General features: G+C 40.3%; 1 protein-coding gene across 1 annotated transcript in view; it reads left to right on the top strand.

The window, feature by feature from the left end:
- Positions 1 to 20,666, top strand: part of GAS6 (growth arrest specific 6) — a 40,186-nt gene that overhangs the window by 6,756 nt on the left and 12,764 nt on the right. Inside the window, exons 3-10 of the mRNA XM_071430714.1 lie at positions 8,109 to 8,133; positions 8,910 to 8,972; positions 13,429 to 13,551; positions 15,118 to 15,237; positions 17,281 to 17,406; positions 18,621 to 18,742; positions 18,857 to 18,975; positions 19,367 to 19,556. Of these exons, the coding sequence (XP_071286815.1) occupies positions 8,109 to 8,133; positions 8,910 to 8,972; positions 13,429 to 13,551; positions 15,118 to 15,237; positions 17,281 to 17,406; positions 18,621 to 18,742; positions 18,857 to 18,975; positions 19,367 to 19,556 (888 nt within the window). The remainder of the gene's footprint in view (positions 1 to 8,108; positions 8,134 to 8,909; positions 8,973 to 13,428; positions 13,552 to 15,117; positions 15,238 to 17,280; positions 17,407 to 18,620; positions 18,743 to 18,856; positions 18,976 to 19,366; positions 19,557 to 20,666) is intronic.

Below are 20,666 nucleotides of genomic sequence, written 5' to 3'. Positions count from 1 at the left end.
TGCCATTGGTGGAAGCAGACACAACTCCATCAACTCTACTGGACTCATAGCTGCCTGATCTGTATCAGTTTCCACTCATGGGAGAGCAGCTCAAAAATTCAGAATAGACCTGGAAATACTGAGACACCACATCAAGGACATAGTGCATGCTAAATGTCCTGTGCAGCAGGAGGGAAGGAGCAAGAGAAGACAAAAGGGACTAATATTGTGCTGAGGGGCTGTTTGGAGATAGGGTGGAATAAGATGCTAAGAATGACAAATTGAAGGGGGGGGGGGGGGGTTATACTGATTTCAAGATGGATGATAATGGAAAAAGTAGATGAAGTTAGGGTAAATCAGCTTTCTAGAGCAGTACAATAAGTAGTAATAAGTACATAAGAAGAGAAAAAAGTCAATTAAAAATCAAGAAAACACTTTTGTGGCCATGAACTAATTTTATTTTATTTTTTAAATTTAAAAGAAAATGAGCAGCCTGCTGGGAATTAATATAATTTTTTAGTGCAGCTGCTTAAGAATCAGGTAAGAGAAACATTGAATATGTATAAAGTGGCAGCTGTGATTCATGTGTGCTCCATACTCTGAGTGAGCTTAATGAATTACAAGCAGTCACTTTCCACTAAGTATGAAGAACAAGGATGGAAGCATGACCACAGATTTAGAAGAAACTGAGAAGAAGCAGAGCAACAAGGTTTACTTCTCCCCTCACATTGCTTTTCAAGCTTTGGTTCCACACTGGGGATTCAGCTGCTCTAGTAGAGATAAGCAACTCCTTTGCCTGTTTTTTTCACCCTTCTTGCACAGCAATTTCGGGGACTTCGTGGACCAATTAAAGGAACTTAACCTAAAGAAAAGTAGTCTGCAGAGAGTAATTTTGCAGCTGGATTGGTTCCCCAGCCCAGTGGGGACTGGCAGAGTGGAAAGGACAGCCTGAGTTAGGATGGGAAGGAAGGCCAGGTGCTGCAAGAGAAACAGAAATGGTTGTCACAGCTCAGCCTGTCAAAGCAATGAATGAACAACCAAGCCTTGGAGAATCTGATTGAAGTTTTTCAGCAGACCTCTCTTCTGTATCTTGGCTTTAATCACAGTTTTGTTATGACTGCTGTTCTATAGGCTTCCCACATGTGTGTGAAATTTACTTATTGATGGGTTTGTGTTTTCTCCCTGTTCCTTTGAGCATCAGCAGTGAGATCTAGAAGAGCAAAGTTGGGAAGTAAGGAGGATACCCAGAGAGGGGAACAAGTGTTGGTGTTGTCTTCATTCTACACAGTTGCCAGGACAGAGGGGTACATAAATAAAGAGATAAAAGGAGAACTGGTCATGCTTGCACTGCACAGAATAACATGTTCCTGGAAAGCAATCCTATTTGGCTGATTCCTGGAACAGGGAGTTGTAGTTCAATTCCAGAAAATATTTAGGACATGAACAGAAAAGTAAAAGTTACTTAATTATGAAAATAATGAACAGGGAAGTATGAGATCAGATTCTGTCACAAGGGCCTGGTATCATCTAAGATGTCACTTCCCTATTCCTTACTTGTCTATGCCCTGTGAGTCTGAATCCTTAAATGCCTTAATGTGATTGAGTGCTGTTAGTGTGAGTTGCAACCTCTGCGGATTAAGCAAGATCCAAAGAAACAGTGTGATTACATTATAAAGAGGGGGAAATCTAGAATGGATAAAATGTCACAGAGCCCATGAGAGATCATAGATATTTAAATCACGTTTGATAGAATATATGACATGTTCTGTTTTAAATATGGCTAAAATAATTATAGAGTAAATATAGATGGTGCTGGAGAGCCAGCCTTTTACTTATGTTACATGTTTTGTTTTCCTTAATTTGACTAAACTGTCTGAGCAAATGTTAGTTTACCACATACAAATACTGTAACTCTTGCAAAAGTAAAGATTCAAACAAGCAACATTGAGTGAGATGACATTTGTCATCAAATTGAGATCTTGCACATTATTGCAGCTGGAGGGAAAGTAGCCTTTCAGTTCTGAAGCAGTGGAAGAAACCTCAAGGCATTTGTGATCAGATTTCTGTCAGAATAACTTAAAAGCACGTGCAACCAATTGGAATCACACTACAAATTATTTTTGTTGAAGTATTTGGCACCAGTTATATCCATTTCACACTGTTTACTGTCTAGTCAAACCCTGCCTCAGGCCACCTATGTATAGAAATGATGTCTCCATGCCCCTTGCATCTTCACAAAATAGTGAAGTATCTGTGATATACATGAACATTTTTTTGTCTTTTGTTTCCTTCCAGTAATTTTTTTCTCCCCTTTAATTATGCATTCCAATCATTGGTTGGTATTTCCTCATTGCAGAGAAACAGTTTTTTGCTGAAGTGACACCTCAGTAAGCAATGGGGAAACAGTCTTGCTGTCCAGAACAGAGCAAAGGAAGTTATGACAATAGATGGGTTTTATTTCAGACTTGAGGATTCTGCAGAGGTACCTAGTGTCTATGGAAGATGTCATGCTGGAGAGTATAGTCTTGAATGCTTCTATTTTGGGAAATTCAACAACTTGGTAGAAGTGGCAGTCCCAGCTTTGTGCACCTGAGTAGCTGGACAGTGTGAAAGGGATGCTTGACAAATGGACAAAACAATCTAAAAGCCACCCTCAGCAACTGTAACTTGGGTGGTAGGAGATGAGACTTGGAGGCTGCTTTTGGATTGTAATGTGACCTACTTGCTTCTCTAACTCCTTACTTGCCAAATTGTGGAGAGAAATTCTCTGCTCTTCATCTGGAGAATACAGATTGCCACAAAGCACAATAGGAAACACATTGCCCTGGCTGAGTGATGGGTCCCTCATGATGAGAAGGAAAGCTTGTGCAGGTAGCATGGCATTCATTTGAGCATAAATTCTCAAACTACTGATTCTATGTACTTAAAATTCTGAATTGCAGAACTGCTTCATGTCCTGACACTGCTTCATGTCCTGGAGGGCCCATGTCGTCCAGGGTGAGATTTGCTGTGCACCTAAAGTCTGCAGCTGAGTTTTAGAAAAAGGAGGAGAGTTCTCAAGCATTGCTGAGATTTGCATTCTCAGTTGTAACAGTTGAAAACTAGCAAACACTGAGTTATGGCCAGTTATGGTTGGTAGCAGTGATTTCTTCAAGGATAATGCAAGCCCATAGTGTGGAAACATGAAGAATATTTATAAATGAGGTCTGGCTATGCCCAAGACAAACATTCAGTCCTGAAGGAAAGAGGAAAAGGGAGAGCCATTATATGGAAATGAGGAAAGGGCATAATGTGGGAGTTGTTGCTACTCTCTTAGATGTAACTAGGTAACTAAGAAAGTGCTTTTTAGAAATCACTGTTGCTAACACAAGTCGGTGAAATGCTCCAGTGTTAGTGGCACTGCAGTCACAGAATCATGGACTGGTTGAGGTTGGCAGGCACCTCTGGAGGCCTTGTGGTCCATCCTCCTTGTCCAAGCAGGGCCACCAGGAGCCAGATGTCCAGAAACATGGGCAGCCTTCCTATAAACTACATCTTTTATTTGTGGCCTCTAGAGCTCAAACATGATTTTCATAAGATTCTGTGCCTTACAGTCTTACCTGACCTGCTACTCAAGCAAAATAAACAGAAGCAGTAAGCAGGCCCTTTTTTCTGAGGTCTCCAGTGTTACCAATTACTTTAAAGTAAAGCACCAGTGAGAACATTTTCCTGGTGTTGACAGGGTCATTGTTATGTTTTCAGAAGGGCTATTTTTGTACAGTGACTCATGTTAACGCCTGTTCTGATTTGGTGTTTTTCCATCTTCTCTAAAAAGGACTGATGCATACCCTGTATAATTACAGTAACTTCTGGATTTACCACTGTGGACTTTGACCATAGAGTTGAAAATAGATGGTGACCCCAGTCCCAGTGCAGGTTTCCTTTGGCAGGGAGGCTGACATAGGTGTTCTGCCCCTTCCACTCCACAGCTGTGAATTCTTACCTTCATGTTGCTGTTCTCCTCAGTTGTTTCAATGAGAGACATTGTGGGGGTGGCCCCAGTGAAATTGTTCTTATCATTTGGAAGGAAAAAAGCCAAATATAAAAATGAACAACCTGGAGCTTTGGGGGGGTTGTTTGCTTGGGTTAGTTTTTTTGAGGTCACTTTTAAAATTATGCTCTCTTAGGTATCCAGACTAAGTGTTGTAGTAGCTGTTTTATCAGGGTAATAGTAAGCTCCAGCTGCAGGTGGGAGAGGAACACCTTAGCCCCCATGAATAGAATTCTTATGCCCATGCTTGGTGTCACTCTGCCTTGAAATAAAAGCATGCACTCTCAAATCTTGCAACACTGTTGTGGAAGCAAATATTTGCGTTTAACGCATCAGAAGACTTGCTTCCAGCATGTACATATATTTGTGTGAGATGAGTGGGGGCTGTAGAGCTTAAATCTTTTCTATTAAAGCACAGATCTGTCTCTTGGGCAGCAAGAGAAAGATCTCTGGAACTGAGCTGAAATAAGCAAGCCAGGACCTGCCTGGAGAGGCTGGCCTGGTGCCCTGCTTTCCACCTCACCAAAAGGGTGGAGATGTGTGCATCTCAGGCACTTCCCAGTCTCTCCTGTTTCTTCCTCTTTACCTGAGATCTCTGCTGATCTGTGCTTTGGGTGGTACATGATGTGTAACTCGTGGGTGAGTTACAGCTCATACTACAAGTTTGACCTGTAGTGGCAGCAGAAAAAAGATGTAATTTACAAAAGGACCATTCATGTTACCAGGGCACCACAGGCTGCCAGTGTCCTGCTGCCAGGCCCTTGACTATTGCCATCCCAGCTATACTGGTTGAAAGGTAGAAACCAGACAGAAAGTTTGCTGGGTCACAAAGAAGAGAGGTGGAAATACATTTAAGTTTTCTTGGCAACAGTCACAGAGGTTGGAATTTTGAGGCTGCATTTGTGGTGTTTGGTCTCTTGTGGAGGTCAGAGCTTCTGCAGCCTTTGTCTTCCTTCTGCCAGCACTGGGACATTATTACTGGACAGAGGGATTAGAGAGCTTGGTGAGGTCAGTGTCTGTGCAGCAGCCTGTCCAGAGGATGTTTATGTCCAACATGTATGTGTTTATAGCTTTTTATTTATAAAGCCAATTGCTATTGCTTTTATTTTCAGCAGTAATTAGGAAGCAGATCTAAAGGGGAAGGGCTGACCACACTTAAATGCTGACCTTTTTTGTCAGAATGCAAGCTGAAAATTTAACACTTACATAATTCTGTGGTGATTTTTGCCACCCTAGTGGTAACAGTTAAATAACTTCCTGTGTTTTGATCCTGTGAACAGTGTGTGACTTTCTGGATGGTGAGAAGTTTATTGAGCCTGAAATTGAAAGTGGCTTGTTGAGAAATCAGCAAAATAGTAACAGAGAATCTTTGCCAACTGTTTCTTAGCAAGCCTCAAAGCATTTCTCTTGGCATTTTTTTAGAATCCTGAAAATACAATTGAACACTTCTAGTAGAAAGAAGATGAGTTGCACACTTTTAACAGGGACCTAACCCTGTGTAGGATTTTCATTTTCTCTGACATCTGGGAGCCATTAAACCTTAGTACATCACAGAAAACTGAAAAGACATTGAAGAGTTGAGTGTCACATGAGAAATAATGTGTATCTGTATCAGGTTAGGTGCTGCTCGAATTTTTAACTGAGAAAACTTCTCATCAGTGTTTTTTGAAAAGGCACTGCAGTTTAAGCAGGTTCCTTTTCTCAAGGTGTAAGATCATTCATCCTTCATTCCTGATCAGTCTTTTCTCTGAATGTAAATGCATTGTCATTGTATTTACAGAAGCCAGCTGTAAGAAATATTGATTATGGAAAGAAATGAAAAGCTAATCATACAAAAATGAGCAATGTTAAAGCCTGTGAGCACGTGTCTTTATTTTAGAAGAGTAGTATCAGCAGGTTTTGTAAACCTGGAGAAGTGCTACTGATCAGCAAGTGCCTTTGTATAACATAAACAAATGAGGAAGGGAAAGAAGAGCTACATTTCTAGTAATAGCCTCCTGTTTAAATCACTTGGCTGCATACTCTGTGGAATGAAGCTTGTGGTGGTACAATGCCTTGGAGTTTCACTTATCTGCTGTTCAACTGGCATTGAATCAATACACAGTCAGTTTGAGTTTGGAAGTTATGTTTACAAAAGTAAATTCTGTACCACTTTTCAAGCACTCAACTCATTCATCAGAGGTCAAGGAGAAAATGCCTTTGCCACCACTGACATGGAGCAATTAGGCTGATAGCCATGAATATGAAAGCACCTATTTATTGTCCTGTCAGTGCCAAAATAGTTGTTCTTGTCAGAGTCTGGATTATCCATTGGTGGTTAAATACATCTGCACATTCTTGTGAAGTACGTGGAACAAAGGGGAAATAGTGAAAGAAATGTTTGGAATATTTTGTTACATGCCCCTATCTTTTTCTCCTCAAGTGCTAGTTGAAGTTCAGATTGTGGTTATAGCACATATGGACACCCATCTGAATACTTAGATTGCTTAGATTTATTTTTATTTTGACTGTATTTTTTTGACTTGTCTTTTCCAAACTAAACCTTAAACAAAAAGAAAAAGAGTGAACAAGGACCATAGTGGGTTCTGAGCTCATCACTCTGATGACACATTTCAAGCTGAAGAATCATTTCAAAGCTCAGCCCCAAAAGATGCCAAGAATATCACTCTCATATCAGAATTGAAAATTAACATTAGTGTAAGCTGCTGCTTCTACTTCTTTGCTGATGCTCTCATAATTTAGGCTGAATATTTACATGGTGCATTTCAGTAACTGGAGCATATTTGCCAGAAGCAATTGATTCTTCTGGTAAATGACAGCAGTGCAATTGATTGCACTGGACAGTCCAGATCAAACTGAACCATGGTGTGTGCCTGTCCCTGTTGTTTATATATGCCTGTATAGATCCAATCCAAACATCTGTAATAAGAGGAGAAGATAAAATAGTTTCTTCTCTTGCACATTGTATAGACCAATTTAATTTTGTAGAATGCAGGGTATTTACTGTCCCAATCTCACTGAATATAATGTTATATGGAAATTGCTCCTCTTGAATAAAAGAAAATTATACTGTGCATATGCTTTCATAATTAGCTGAGAAGTGGTTTATTAAAAAAAAATTAAGCACTGATACAATGCATAAGTTTTTCCTCATTCAATACCCCAATTACCATTTTTAACTGCGCTTGAATCAGTGACATATATTATGAAAACCAGAATCAAGGTGGAAAAAAATGCTTTTTTCCTGGCCATGAAGTTTTCTATTTTTTAAGAATGTGATACAATTGTCAGCTTCAGTCAATTTCCCATTCTTCCATGCAGCACAACTGCATTTTTCTACTGTTTCCCTGTGTTGGTGCAAGCTGTCATGTGGCTTGCCAGGCCTCACCAGGCTGACTATTCTAGCATGCAAGGCTGGATTCACATCACAGCAGCACAGTGATGCTGCTCTCACTGTATGGCTGCACTTTGTTGATGCAGAGTAGGGAACAGTAATGCGTGACCATGTAGCATGAGAGGAATGGCAATGCCTTTTGCAGCATGGTTTTAGAGAAATGGATGTCAATTTTCCCCCCTCTTGCAAAGCATCATTGCTCCCTTCTTTGAGCACCTGGGATGTGATGTGTGATACAGCAATGGGTGCTGTTTGAGTTGTAGGGTGCTCCTTGCAAGAGCAAAAAGTACTTTCCTAGTGCCTGTGGTGTTCATGTCCTGCATCAGCAGAATGCCTTCGAGGAGGCACAGGGTGACTGAAGGATCCTGTACTCTTCCCTCTAGGGTTTTATCCCATATTCCAATTCCTTCCCCTACCTCATGCCATCAGCAGCAGCTTTATCTCTTGGAGGGTGTCTTCATGCTCAGTCACTGACCAGATCAGCTGCCATCAAAAAATACCTTGAGACAAACTAATGTTTCTTTGCTTTTCAAATGACAAAATGCATGTTTAATACTGTGCTGCTTCTGGTTCTGAATAAAAGGAAATTAGGAGTTTGGAATTGTTGAACAGCTGCCATACAAGACCACTAAAGCAGCTCTTAAATAGCATGAAAATAAAAGCAAATACGATTCAATAAATCTGTGCTTTTTTTCCCTTCTACAGGAATATTTTTACCCGAAATACTTGGGTGAGTTGCAGCTTTTATTTCCACTTTGTGCGAGTGCTGGTATGTGCCTAACACTGGAGCTTGTCACAGCTGAAGTCTCTGCTAAGGAAAGGGGTGGAAATCTGATTGCAATAAACATGCATTGCTAACTTTTAAGATAGACTTTATGTTCCTTATTGTGCTTTGGGGTGTGTGTTTTTACTTATGTGTACATTTGCAGACAGAGATACTTTATGTGTTTCCTGCATGTTAAAATCTTGATGTGCATATATATCTGTGACTTGCAGTGTTATGAAATAATTTGTAGTTTTCTACCTTTTTCCCTTTTTAATGAAGTTAGTTTTTAAGTCATCTCCTTTTAAAAAAGAAACAGGTGCCCAGTTGAACTACTGGCTTATTCTATTGACTGTATCATAGTCATGGCATCATACTGTTCTCTATTTGTGTTAAAAATTATGTATTTAAGATTACAAATGCCACAGTGGGAGAAAAAAAAACGTGCTTTTTAGATATTTTAAGAAGTTTAGATGGTCAAATTGGAGTAGCTACTATCATAGTTTTAGAATCATAGTAGCATCTGGTTAAGTGATCATCTTCTTCAAATGGCTTTCAACTGTTGTACATCAAAGCTAAAAGATTTCAATGAACTTCAGAATTTCAAGGCATCTGGGAGATGATAATATTGGATAGATTTTGCATCACCTTCCAAATCTTTACAGGCCAGGTATCATTTTACATGCTTTGAACAGCTGTCCTTCACCACTGCAACAATAACAATTTCATTTTCTGTTTTTCAGCTTGTATTCAGAAATATGGGTCGCCGTATAAGAGAAATCCAGATTTCCTTACATGTGTTCATAGTAAGCATTTTTGGTTTTTATATTGTAGTTAAATGTTCTCTCGTTCTACCTGAAGGTGTTGGACTAGCTCAGCCATCTCTGGTTTTGGTAGTATTTCAATACTGATCTTCCTATTCTCCAGGCTTAAGATTCCATACCACTAAACAAAATCTTTCACATTTTATAACCTAATGCCATCTTGCTGTCATGTTTTAGTGCTTTGATATTTTATGATGCAAGTTTCTTTCCCACCAGTTTCCCAAAGTTTGAATAATATGAGAAGCAAGAGGGACAAGAACTAGGAGGTGCCATAAGGCATAAGGTACACAATGGTTGGCCCCTTGTTTTCTATTCCCTTGAATGCTAGCTTTCGCTTATCCCATTAAGGAACCTCAAGAAAAATTTAAAGTCAAACCAGGCTCGTGCCAGCCTTCTTTGCTTAAAGAGATCAGTTTAATGTATCATGTGACTATGCTTTGAATATTGCTACCTTTAAAAGCTCAAATCAGTTTAGAAGCCAAACTGATAACTTTGTAGAGGGTGAAGGGGGTTTTTTTTGTCCTTCACTAACACTAGAGAAGAAAATTCAATGAATTCTTCTAATACCTTTCTAGTTGCCTTTAGTTAACTTTTTACATTTATAAACTGCATTAAAACAACCTTTTTAAAGACTGAATTCCAAGGTTAATGAGTGGTATGTGAAGAATTTCCCTCACATATTGCAGCAGTATCACTTATGGATGTTGAGTCCTTTGAACTGGGAATTCTCAGACCTGTGGTACCTGTGTTGGCTGCACTATGCCAGCTTATCCAAAGTGGGATGTGAGGGTGAATGCTTACATTTACTTGTGCATGTGGCACAGCAAAGAGGCGGGAGTTTCTGCTGAAAATGGTGATAGTGACTGGGAACACTTATTCCAAACAACTAATCAGGGTCTCAGAAATTAGAGTCTAAAGGGTAGTGATGAAAAAAATCTGAAAAAAATAAAAGCTGAATAATTGTTTTTAGGGATTTCTGCCCATTGCAGATACAGTGGTTTGGAAAGAAAATGATAATATTTTCCCCCATTAAAATATTAACAGGTATTTAAATGGTTGAGTTTTGGCTAGCCATCATCAGTTCATAAGAGAAGTAACAGAGAAGGAGCCTGAAACACCCTTGGAAGAATGACAGGCTTCGTGCTTGGCCAGTTCTAGTGTGTCTCTTAATTTTTCACAGATGCTGCCAAAAGACTCTGTAGCTCTATGGGTTTGTGCCTGCTGTTTCCTAACAGCCTTTCTCCTCTCAAAACAAGGCAGTGGAATGTTCTTTTAACCCGGTGTACAAAGCTACTGAACAGCCTGAGGACTGGAGGGTGATTGACTGCACAAGTTTATACTGGAAATAAGGCAGAAATTTTAAGTATGACAGTGATTAGGCAGGTTAGATGGAATATGTGAGGATTCCTAATTTCATAAACTCTTAAGATGAGGTTACTACTAGGATTCCCCTCTAGATTCAGAAGAGTTGATACAGTGTGTAAATAGATATTTCCATCATGGGTGCTTACATGAGCAGTATTCCCACCAGAGTTAGCTGAGAGTTAATCTCCTCTGGTTCTAGAGGGATTCACCCAGCCAAACTGTGTCTGCTCTGAGGAGACCTGGGTCCCTCCACAGACTCTGTTTATTGTACTATCTCCACTGACTGCAATGAGTGTTTATAATTGCTTTACAGATAGATGCTTACTTTATACATGGATACCTATACTTTCTCTGCATACCTGGATCTTTTTCTAAAAGAGATACTGCAGGTCATCTAGGGATTAAGGATTTGGTTCTGCAAGGCTTTGGAAAGTTCCGCAGGACTTTTGGGAAATAAATTGGCCTCAAAAAACTCAATGATATTTTTGTTAGGTCATATGTGCCTGCTTTTTACTATTAAGTTACTGAGAGTAATATTATCTGCAGCCTAGCATTTTATGGAGTTTCAATATGAACAATTTTTTGGGTATCAAAAATTAAGTTCACAGAACAAAGTAATGAACTGAAAATGACAGTCAGCAGGCATAAGAAAAGTCTTGTTTCCATACAGATCTCAAAGATGGAATTGGTAGTTCTATTCTGAGTCTGCACTTATAAGCTTCATAGGTGCTATCAGACATAGCTCAAAGCACATGAAAAGGTCATGCTCATCACTACTTTTAACAGCTTTGCTAAAATCTGTCATGTAAATGAATGGAAACAAAAGCTTAGGTTTTTTCTTTTGCAATGGTTTCAATCAGGAGCACCTTCTATGAAGCCACCAGAAGAGTGTTAAGAGTGTGACTTATGTTCTCAAACTCTTGTGATAAGAGGGAGCAAACAATCAGCACAGTGCTGATGTGATAGAAATCTCTGTGGTTGATATCCATGTGGTTGATACCCATTACACCATGGGTTATTACCCTGCTGGGCATTGTTACTACCATGTGAATCTGCAAGGTATGTCAGAATCCAGTTTGAGAGGAAGAGTCAGAAACTTGTGGATACACCAGATAAGTTGTGCATAACCCTGTTTATTTGATTTGCTTATCAAATGACTGAAAACACTGCCATCTTTAGGAAGCTTGGTGGGTGCTGCTAAAAAAAAAAATAATCCTTGTCTTAGGTATACCTAAACCATTCTGTTTAAGGTAAACATTCTGATGTGTCTAGGACAAGGAACATCCAGGACAGGCTTGCTCTGCTGTGGCTCATTGCCACTTTAACCTGGCCTCTCCTTCCCCAGCTCCTCCCCCTCCAGCCGTGTGTCAGCTGGGCTGGGATTTACTGGGAGCTGTTCTGGCAGGTGGATGTTAAGACTGCCCATGTAGCTGTGTTTTGTTTTGTGTGGCCTGGCCTCTGTGGCTGTGCCTTTGCCCCAGCTGTGCACATCTGGAAGGCTTTCTCTGAGCATGGGGAAATGCTTTTTCATTGTGAGAAAGGTTGCCCAGGGAGCTTGTGGAGTCACCATCCCTGGGATAATCAAAAGCCTTCTGGCCATGGTCCTGAGCTGTAGGTGGCCCTGCCTGAGCAGGGAGGTGGCACAAGTGACCTTGGAGTGCCTGCCAACCTCAATCACCTGAGATTTAAGTCCAAGACAGTCAGTGCAAACAAAAGTGCTGTTCAGTGCTTTATGAGACATCAAATGGAGCTGCTACTGCCTGCACTCACAGAAATGTTCAAGTTCTTTCAAAGCAGCTTGTCATGACAGTGACTTTCAGGATCACACAGAGGAAGCTGAGAAGAGACATGTAGCAGTATAATAATCCTGACAATTGTAGGAGTCTTAAATTTTCACAGTTTGAGAAGTCTGATGGGGCTGCTAATCTACGAAGAGTTCCTCTCCTAAAAGCCTCCCTGTCATGTGTAGAATATCAAGAGTCCATACTGGACTCAGCAGAATCAGTGCATGGAAACCAGTGCAGGTCTTTTCTGCTGCTGCTCACTCAGTGTGTACACACTGGGCACTTTCAAATGCTGGGAAGAGATATGTGAAAAGAAAGGCTCTTGAGCTTTTCAATCTGCAGAACGAGCTCCTGCACTGTTCCTTGTGGTTAAAGTTATGGAAACAATTAATACATTCATGTTTTTGAAGAGCACTGATCTAGAATACTGGTGTTAACAGGTTACTACTATGGGTTAGCTACCAACTCATTTTTTTGTGGAAACAAGGGTGTTCTCTCATCCTTCCTTTAGCCACCTCTGTGAAGCACTGTCCCTGGGTGTTGTGCAGGTAAGTGGGTAGGTGAATTTGGACAGGTGACTACAGTTGGTGGGTGGCTACATGACACTTTGAGATTTATTCCTTCAGTCATTCCCAAAGTGTGGTGACTACTCCCCTGCTTCTTTCCAATGAGGAAACTCATTGACAAATCCTGGAGCTTGGCTTAAAAATCCCCATATGAACATTGTGCTCTTTGTAAACTGGATTAATGGTTTACTATTCTTTGGCTGTTGATATATGGGTATTATTTTTTTATTTTCATTCTATGTAATAGAAAAGATCTATCAAAAATTTCATTTAAAAACTTTTGCTAGCTAGAAATCTATCAGCCCTGGTAAGATCCTCAGTTTAACTAGCAAAGGTGATTGAAAAGAATACCCATCCTTTCTTGAGCACTTTAGTTGATGCTGCTTTTTCTATTTTTCTCAAAAATTAGTGAGAGTAGAAAAATAATCTGCTTTGAGTTGTTTCTTTCAGGATGTGTCCTTCAGATATGGGGGTGGTAGCTCACTCTCTTTTGCAATTAAGTGAATTCCACTGCATGTGCTCTGTAAAATTCCTGGCACAGCTTGTTCGGCATGTGAGCACTAAGAATCAGCTTATAGTTTTGCCAGGTGCTAGTATTTTTGAGTGATTCCCCAATACTGTTTAAGCTTCCCATCTTCTAATGACAGTGAAACACCTGGTTGCCAGTGATTTCAATGTATTGTTCTGTTTTGTTTTGGTTTTTTTATTCCTTGTGTAAATCAGATTTGCCAAACCAATGTTCTCCCAATCCTTGCCACAAAGAAGGGACCGTCAAATGCGAGGATCTCAAGGGGGACTTTTATTGTGAATGCAAGCGTGGCTGGCAGGGAAAGAAATGTGAAAAAGGTAATTTGGTTTCATTATCTTTTATTCTTGTTACAAAGATATTTTTGGTTTTGCTGTATTCTCAAATGGTCACTGATACTGTGCTGCACAATTCAGCAGTCTCAGAACTGAACCTAGGTTACACACTGTTCATGTTTTTACCCTTCTGGGAAACAGGTAGTTTTTCACATCAACTTTTTTATATGACTCTAATGGAGCTCAGCTTGGTCTTGGCAAGGTAATCCAAGAAGTTATGGTCCAACATTCTGCTCCACCCCTCTGAAAGCAGCAGCAGAAATGGAGTAGTAGTGGTTTTCCAAGCAGAGCTGCATCAGCTGCTGCTGTGAACCCTGGTGTAACAGATCACAGACCACAGAGCCAGAGAAGCTGGCCCATCTTCCCATCTAGCATCCCTGCAGTGGGAACAATGGCTTCCAGTTGGCAAGTTGAGGTTTGAGTCTGATGACACACAGATTGATAAAATTAGTCTGTTGAAGCTTCCTTGCTAGCCTGACCTTATTCCATGTCCACTTAATTCCACATATTCCATTGATGTATTTCCATCACCTCAAAAGAGAATTTCAGACAGAAACTATTCATGCAAGAAGTTCCAGCTGCCCACAGAGTTTTCTCTACAAGTTATCTTCCCTCCTCTTGTTTTCTGGTTGCTTTGGTTCTTCTTCTTCTGCCTGCAAGGCTTCCTGTCAGGGCCACTGCTTTTTTGCTTGTCAGTAGTAAGTAATGACTAGAATTGTATTCAGCCAGTCCAGAATTGTGGCAACCAAGACAGCAGGAGATCCAAGCCTTTCCTTCTCATGTAAATATTGTGTTGAGTTTATAGGATCACTCAAGCATCTTATTTAATCAATTCAGAAAGCAGACCAGTCAGTATCCAGTTGGTTTTGAGAGCTCAGACACTGATCAGTCTGAAGCATATTTCCTTATTTTCTTATAAAATGTCATGACATGCTGTTCTACCCATCAGCTAACTCTGGAGTCCCATAGACAAGCAGGACATAAAGAGCAGGTAGGGTAGATGGAGGGTGAAACTCAGGCTCTGCTGGATTTTACAGGCTTTTGCTGCCAATTTCAGTGGGGCACAGTTAAGCCCACAAATGTTCAGCTTGTGTGAACTTGGAACTTCCTCTGTTCTCATTGAGTTCTGTAATAGTAACAATATAGTGTTCCTGTTTCATTTAAAGCTTTTGTCCTGAATTACTAGCCATAGCATAATTTTAGTACTTAGTTATGATATAAAATACATAAGTAGTTTGCTTCTGCAAACAAGCTTCTTTGCCTCCACAGTGACTAAAGATACTTTTATGTATTCTCAGCTGTGAAGGAGATACTATTCAGTTACAGATCCTTCTCTCTCCCTTTTTGTTTTTTTTTTTTGTAAGTTAAACAAACTTGAGCTTATACGCATGAAGTGTTTGAAAGAAATCTTTGTGCTTTTTGTTATCACTTGTTGCATCTGTAATACTGTTTCTTGTTTGGTCTTTCTCCTTCCCAATGCCTGTTGCACTGTGACCCTGTAGATTATTTACAGATGTGAACAGCTAACTGTGACACTTTCTTTTGATGTAGATATCGATGAATGCAGAACGCAGAACGGCGGCTGTAACCAGCTCTGCTTCAACAAGCTAGGCAGCTACCGGTGCTCATGCTACAGTGGTTATGCTCTTAAAGACAGCAAAATATGTGAAGGTAAGCTTTGCTGGGACTCTCAGTTTACTTCAGGGGGTTGCTTCATGACTTGTGTCTGTATTTTGGAGAGCTGGGCTGCCCTGAGCAGTCCTGGTCTGCTCCCTAGCCCAGCAGAAACTTGCTGGTAGCTCCTCTTAGATTTACTCTACTGGGGTTGTGCTGGGTGCTCCAGCCAGCCTACATGCCTGGGCTTGTCAGCAGTTGGACTATGATGCTCTCAAGAGCATAACAGAGGTGTGATTCACAGAGGATTTGTGGCTTGGATTGTGCTAAGTTGGTTTAGTTGATCAGTCCTCATATCCTGACATTGCTAGGAGGAAGTGCTGGCCAGATGTGTTGTTATGATTCTTTCCAGTCCCACAGTGTTGTAGTATGTGAGCCATTTGTTTTTGTTTTGTGTGTTTCTTATTTTATTGTTTTAGATTTGTATGTGTGCAGCAGCTAATGAATTCAGATAGATACAGATGGCTAAATTCACTGCAACTCAATATTAATAGGTGTAGAAAGGCCCTAGCAAAATTTGGCAGCTATTTTACATACCAGCTGAGAACAGAAAATGAGGACCTGAAGTTTCTGATTGAAACTGCTGAATGAATTTACATAACCAAAACTTAAGCAACTGAGATTTTAAAAGTGTTAAGAGACTGCATGCTGAGACAAACTCAGTAACTTAACAACAGGTGGCTGTTGAAGTTATGTTCATCTTATGAAAAAGGTATATATGAAAATGAAAAAACAGGTATATCTCTCTTAGAGATGGATGTGATGACATATTTCTAAACAATTCGCATACATGATCTGAACAATTTATTAATGCTACCAGCAAAAAGAAAAAGAGAAAGATTTTGTTTCTATTTCACTCACACTCTAAAAAGTGATGACTGTATAGATTACATGGTATCCATTCCTAACGGGAGCAGCAACTTAGAAGAAAGTGAATTTCACTTTTGAATTGTCCTCTGGTGCCAGCCAGCATGGACAGGTGGCTGGCGAGGGGCTCACATATGTGTTTGTTTTGCTGTGTGTGTACATTTGTTCCACACCCTAGTACTGTCTCCTAGAGCACTGTGAGCACTGCTACATAAGCATTCAGTGGCTTCAATATGTGACCTTCCAGCTGCTGAGATTACTGTCAGGTGTGGTTATTGATAGCTCAGATTTATCATTGCATTTTGACTTTTTAAATGTTTGTTCCTGTCGTTATAGGCATACACACAAAAGTTCCCTCCTGTCATGATTTGTAGGCTAAGCTACATTGGGTACTCCGCCAGTTCACTCATACGTGGGAAAATCAACAAGAGTAATGAGTAATTGTAGTTTTAACACATACTAGAAAGCAAAAGTAAATATTAAACTCTTAGTACACTACAAATGTTTTGTCAACACCAGGATTCTTCAGGGTATTAGTTAACATGTGAGGAAAGCAATCAGGTTTTTTTATGGACTTCCAGTTCCAGTTCATTGCCTGCCCTTATGGCAAAACCCCACATCTCTCTGGCATGGCTTGTTCTCTGGGACAAATTGGGCTGCTTCAATTCTCCCTTGCCACTACAGACTAGCAGATTTAGATCTTAGCTTTGTAAATATATGAAAATGTATTGTTTGCTTGTCTGAGGACACAGAGCAGAAATGTCTGAAGTGCCATAGGCTGAGTGTTCATTCAGCATTTTGGATAATATTCATGCTGCCGCTCTTAAGTTTCTGCCTGTTGCTTTTTTTAAACCTCCAGTTTCAGTCCCCTGATTGGAGAGAGTGGGGCCTTTTGGTTTTGTGGTAGTTGTTTTGTTTTCCAGTTTTTCTCCTGGTTTACTTTGCATTGCTTTTTCCAACAGTGCTTAATGGCTTAAGGTAAAAAAGACTGATTTTTGAAGCCTGAAGTCACTTCTTATAGCTAGCTAACCCTGAAAGTAGATTCTTAAAGATACTGGTTTTTTTCAGTTTTCAAAGTAATGCAGGGATCTCCTTGCCCTAAGCTCACTCTATGTGAAGAGTGAAGTGATTATACTCCTCTGAAGTTGTGTTGTTTAATTGCTTGTTTTGCAGACATAGATGAATGCACAGCATCAGCAGACATCTGTGGAGAAGCTCACTGTAAAAATTTAGTAAGCTCATATGAATGTCTTTGTGATGCAGGCTACAAGTACGATGACGTGAGAAAAACTTGTCAGGGTAAGCTCAAGAAATGTGTTAGCATTTATGATATAATTTAAATCTGTAGAACCCCAGAAATTTAGTTTCAGTAAAAGCTTTTTTAATTTCTTTTTTAATCTTGCTTACACATTGGAGTTCTGTTCCCTTTCCCTAGTTAGGAGTGAGTTTGCAGTTTGCGGTCACCTTTGAGTTCATTGAGCTTGCTGTCATCTTTGAGTTCAGTGAGTTTGCAGTCACCTTTGATGACTTGAATTGAGCTGTATGAGCCAAAGTACTGAGATTTCTTGAAGTTTCAACAAGTGCAAAATCTGGTGAAAGCTCAGAAGCATCTGTGCATGTTGCTGTCTCTCTTCATAGGACAAGAAAAGTTACAAAGTAGTAGCTCTTTTTTCAAAACCTGTCTTGTGGTATTACTCTGAACTAGGAATTTAATATGTACTGGAACCATGCAGAGTTCTGCTGGCTACACTGCCGCAAGCTTTCTCAACAGAGTAAGTTTTGGAAGTATTCCAAAACCAGCATTGTTCCCTGCCTTTTGTCTAAGTTAATTCAAATCACACTCCAACCTGTCCTGTTGGGCATTAAGTGTTAAACTCTGCCTGAAGAGATCCCTGTGGGCTGTCACAGTTTGCTTTCCTGCATTTGTTTGTGAAGAAGATAAAAAATAGCTGAAGAAAAAAAGAAAACAGTAAATGAGAAACTTGGGTTTTATATGCAGTCCCTGTCTGCAAGGAGCAGAAGCCAGTCACTACAGGCATAGCAGAAGGGGCCTGAAGGGAGGAAGTCTTGTCTAGGAGTTAAAGCCCAGGGCTCTGCTCCAGCAGACGAGTAGCTGAGTTCTGCTTCCAGCCTTCCCACTGATTTGCTATGTATCTTTGGGCAGCTGGAATCTGTCTGTGAAAACAGATTTCACAGAATAAGCTGAGTTGGAAGGGACCCACAAGGATCCAAGGATAGAGTCTTAACTCCCAGCCCTGCACAGCACCATCGCCAACAGTCACATCATGTGCCCAAGACCATTGTCCAAATGCTTCTTGAGCTCTGTCAGGCTTGGTGCTGTGACCACTTCTCTGGGGAGCCTGTTCCAGTGTCCAACCCCCCTCTAGGTGAAAAACCTTTTTCTAATATCCAACTTAAACCTCCCCTGACATAACTTCAGGCCATTCCCTCAGTTCTGTCATGTTTAAACAAACTCAGTGTTTTTATCTCTCTTCTTCACTGGTCTTGTGTAGATATAGATGAATGCAAAGAACAGCTCTGTGAACAGACCTGTGTCAATTCACCAGGGAGTTACACCTGTCATTGTGATGGCAGAGGGGGAGTGAAGCTTTCCCAGGACATGAATACATGTGAGGTATGTCACTGATCATTGCTGTAACTGCAAACAGACCTTTACTTTACAGCACTCTCTGATTCTCTTTCTGCTCTGTGAGGAGAATAAGCACTCAAAAATGTGTTTTGATTATAGAACATCATACCATGTGTGCCTTTTGCTGTTGGAAGGAGTATTAAATCCTTGCACCTGGGGAGGATGTTCAGTGGCACTCCTGTTATCAGGCTGCGCTTCAAAAGGAAACAACTGACAAGGTGAGGACAATTTAGAATGACAGTGAAATGCTCTAACTGGCTTTGATGCATGCAAGGGAATAGTTACAATAATAATTGACCCTACATTCATCATTATTTGCTTGGATTATGAAGTCCTTTAGGCTAAACATTACCTAAACCAGTAATTAAGAAAGGCAGCCTTGACCACAGAGCTGTTAGGATAATTACTGAAATATAGTACTGTATTCTTAATTCTTGATGATGTTTTAAAAGCTGTACTCACATCTTAAGGCTTTCAGGAGTGCATTAAAAGCTAGTATATTTTAACAGAGCTTTAGAGCTGCTAGAATTGATGCTATCTGTATGGAAAGTACTCTGTGGTTTTTGAACTCTGCATAACTAATTTATTTCTTGGCACCTGTGCGGTCAGACTTGTGGCTGAGTTCGACTTTAGAACCTTTGATCCTGAAGGTATCCTTTTCTTTGCTGGAGGCCATCAAGACAGCACATGGATAGTGTTGGCTTTGCGCAAAGGACGGCTGGAGCTGCAGCTGAAGTACAGCGGGGTGGGCCGCGTCACCAGCACCGGGCCGCTCATCAACCACGGCATGTGGCAAACGGTGAGCCCAGACCTGCTGGGTCCCACTCCTTCCTGGCCTGTTTGGGATGCACTCATCCAGTGCAGATAGACTCTGTGTATTCCTGGGAAAATGCTTCTCCAACCTGTCTATTAAAGGCATGCCAGTATGTTATACATTCCAAGGTGAAAATATTTTTCCTAGGAAATTGAATTACACTTTATATCCATTGTAATGTACACTGCATCTCTAATTTGCACAACCAGAGCAACCACTTGCACAAACAGTGCCTTTGAGATGCAGTAGGGCTAAGATGACTTCATATCAGTTCAAGAAGATGCCCTCTGGTTCAGGGCTGGAAGTCAGATAAAGAGATCCTTCCCTCTTACTGTTCTTTTAAGAAAGTTTCAAAGTGTGTTTGGTGTGGGGGGGTGTGTGTTTGCTTCTGTTTATTCCTTCATTTGTTTAGTCACAGGCCTCAGATTTTCTGAGGCCTTGACAAATCTCTTATGCTTCAGTATACTTTTTATAAAGTCTTCAGGCCTGTTTATATACAAAATAGACTGTTTCCCTTGTAAAGATATTGGGGTCTACTATAGCATCAGGGAATTCCAAAAAAAGGTTGGAAGAGATCTCTAAAACCAGGAAGGGGCCAACTGTCAACCCAGCAGTACCACTGTAACCCCTAAAGCATCTTTTTATTGATGCCATAGTCCCAGCAATCTCATGAGATTGTAAGGATTGTGAGGGTTCATGTTCTTCTTGGCACTCTCACAAAACATCAGCTGGTGATTTTGGGAGCATTATGGTTGTTGCTATTTGTGCCAGGATCATGAAAAACATGCTGCAGTATGATCTACACTAGATGAACAGTTTATACATGCTTTCTCACTTCTGCCTTTTCCTCTCCTTTCATTTTTTCTGACTTAATTAGTTCTTTTAACTTTTAAGTTGATGTGCCTCTTGGGGAGTGGGTGGGAAGTTCTCAGCTAACTCACATATGAGACAAATGCAGATATTGGTAACTGTGAATAATTTTCTGGTTTACATTTTTTAGTATATAAAAACTCCAAATTATACATTAAAGAAATTAGCAAAGTGGGAAAAAATTGTTTCTAATTAATAAATGAAGAAGTCCTTGAATACATTTGC

Source organism: Agelaius tricolor, unplaced genomic scaffold (genome assembly GCF_023055355.1).
Source record: "Agelaius tricolor isolate 1412-34295 unplaced genomic scaffold, bAgeTri1.0.p SCAF_7, whole genome shotgun sequence".
NCBI lineage: Eukaryota > Metazoa > Chordata > Aves > Passeriformes > Icteridae > Agelaius > Agelaius tricolor.
Note: the sequence above shows the minus strand (reverse complement) of the source record. Positions and strands in the feature narration are given on the sequence as shown.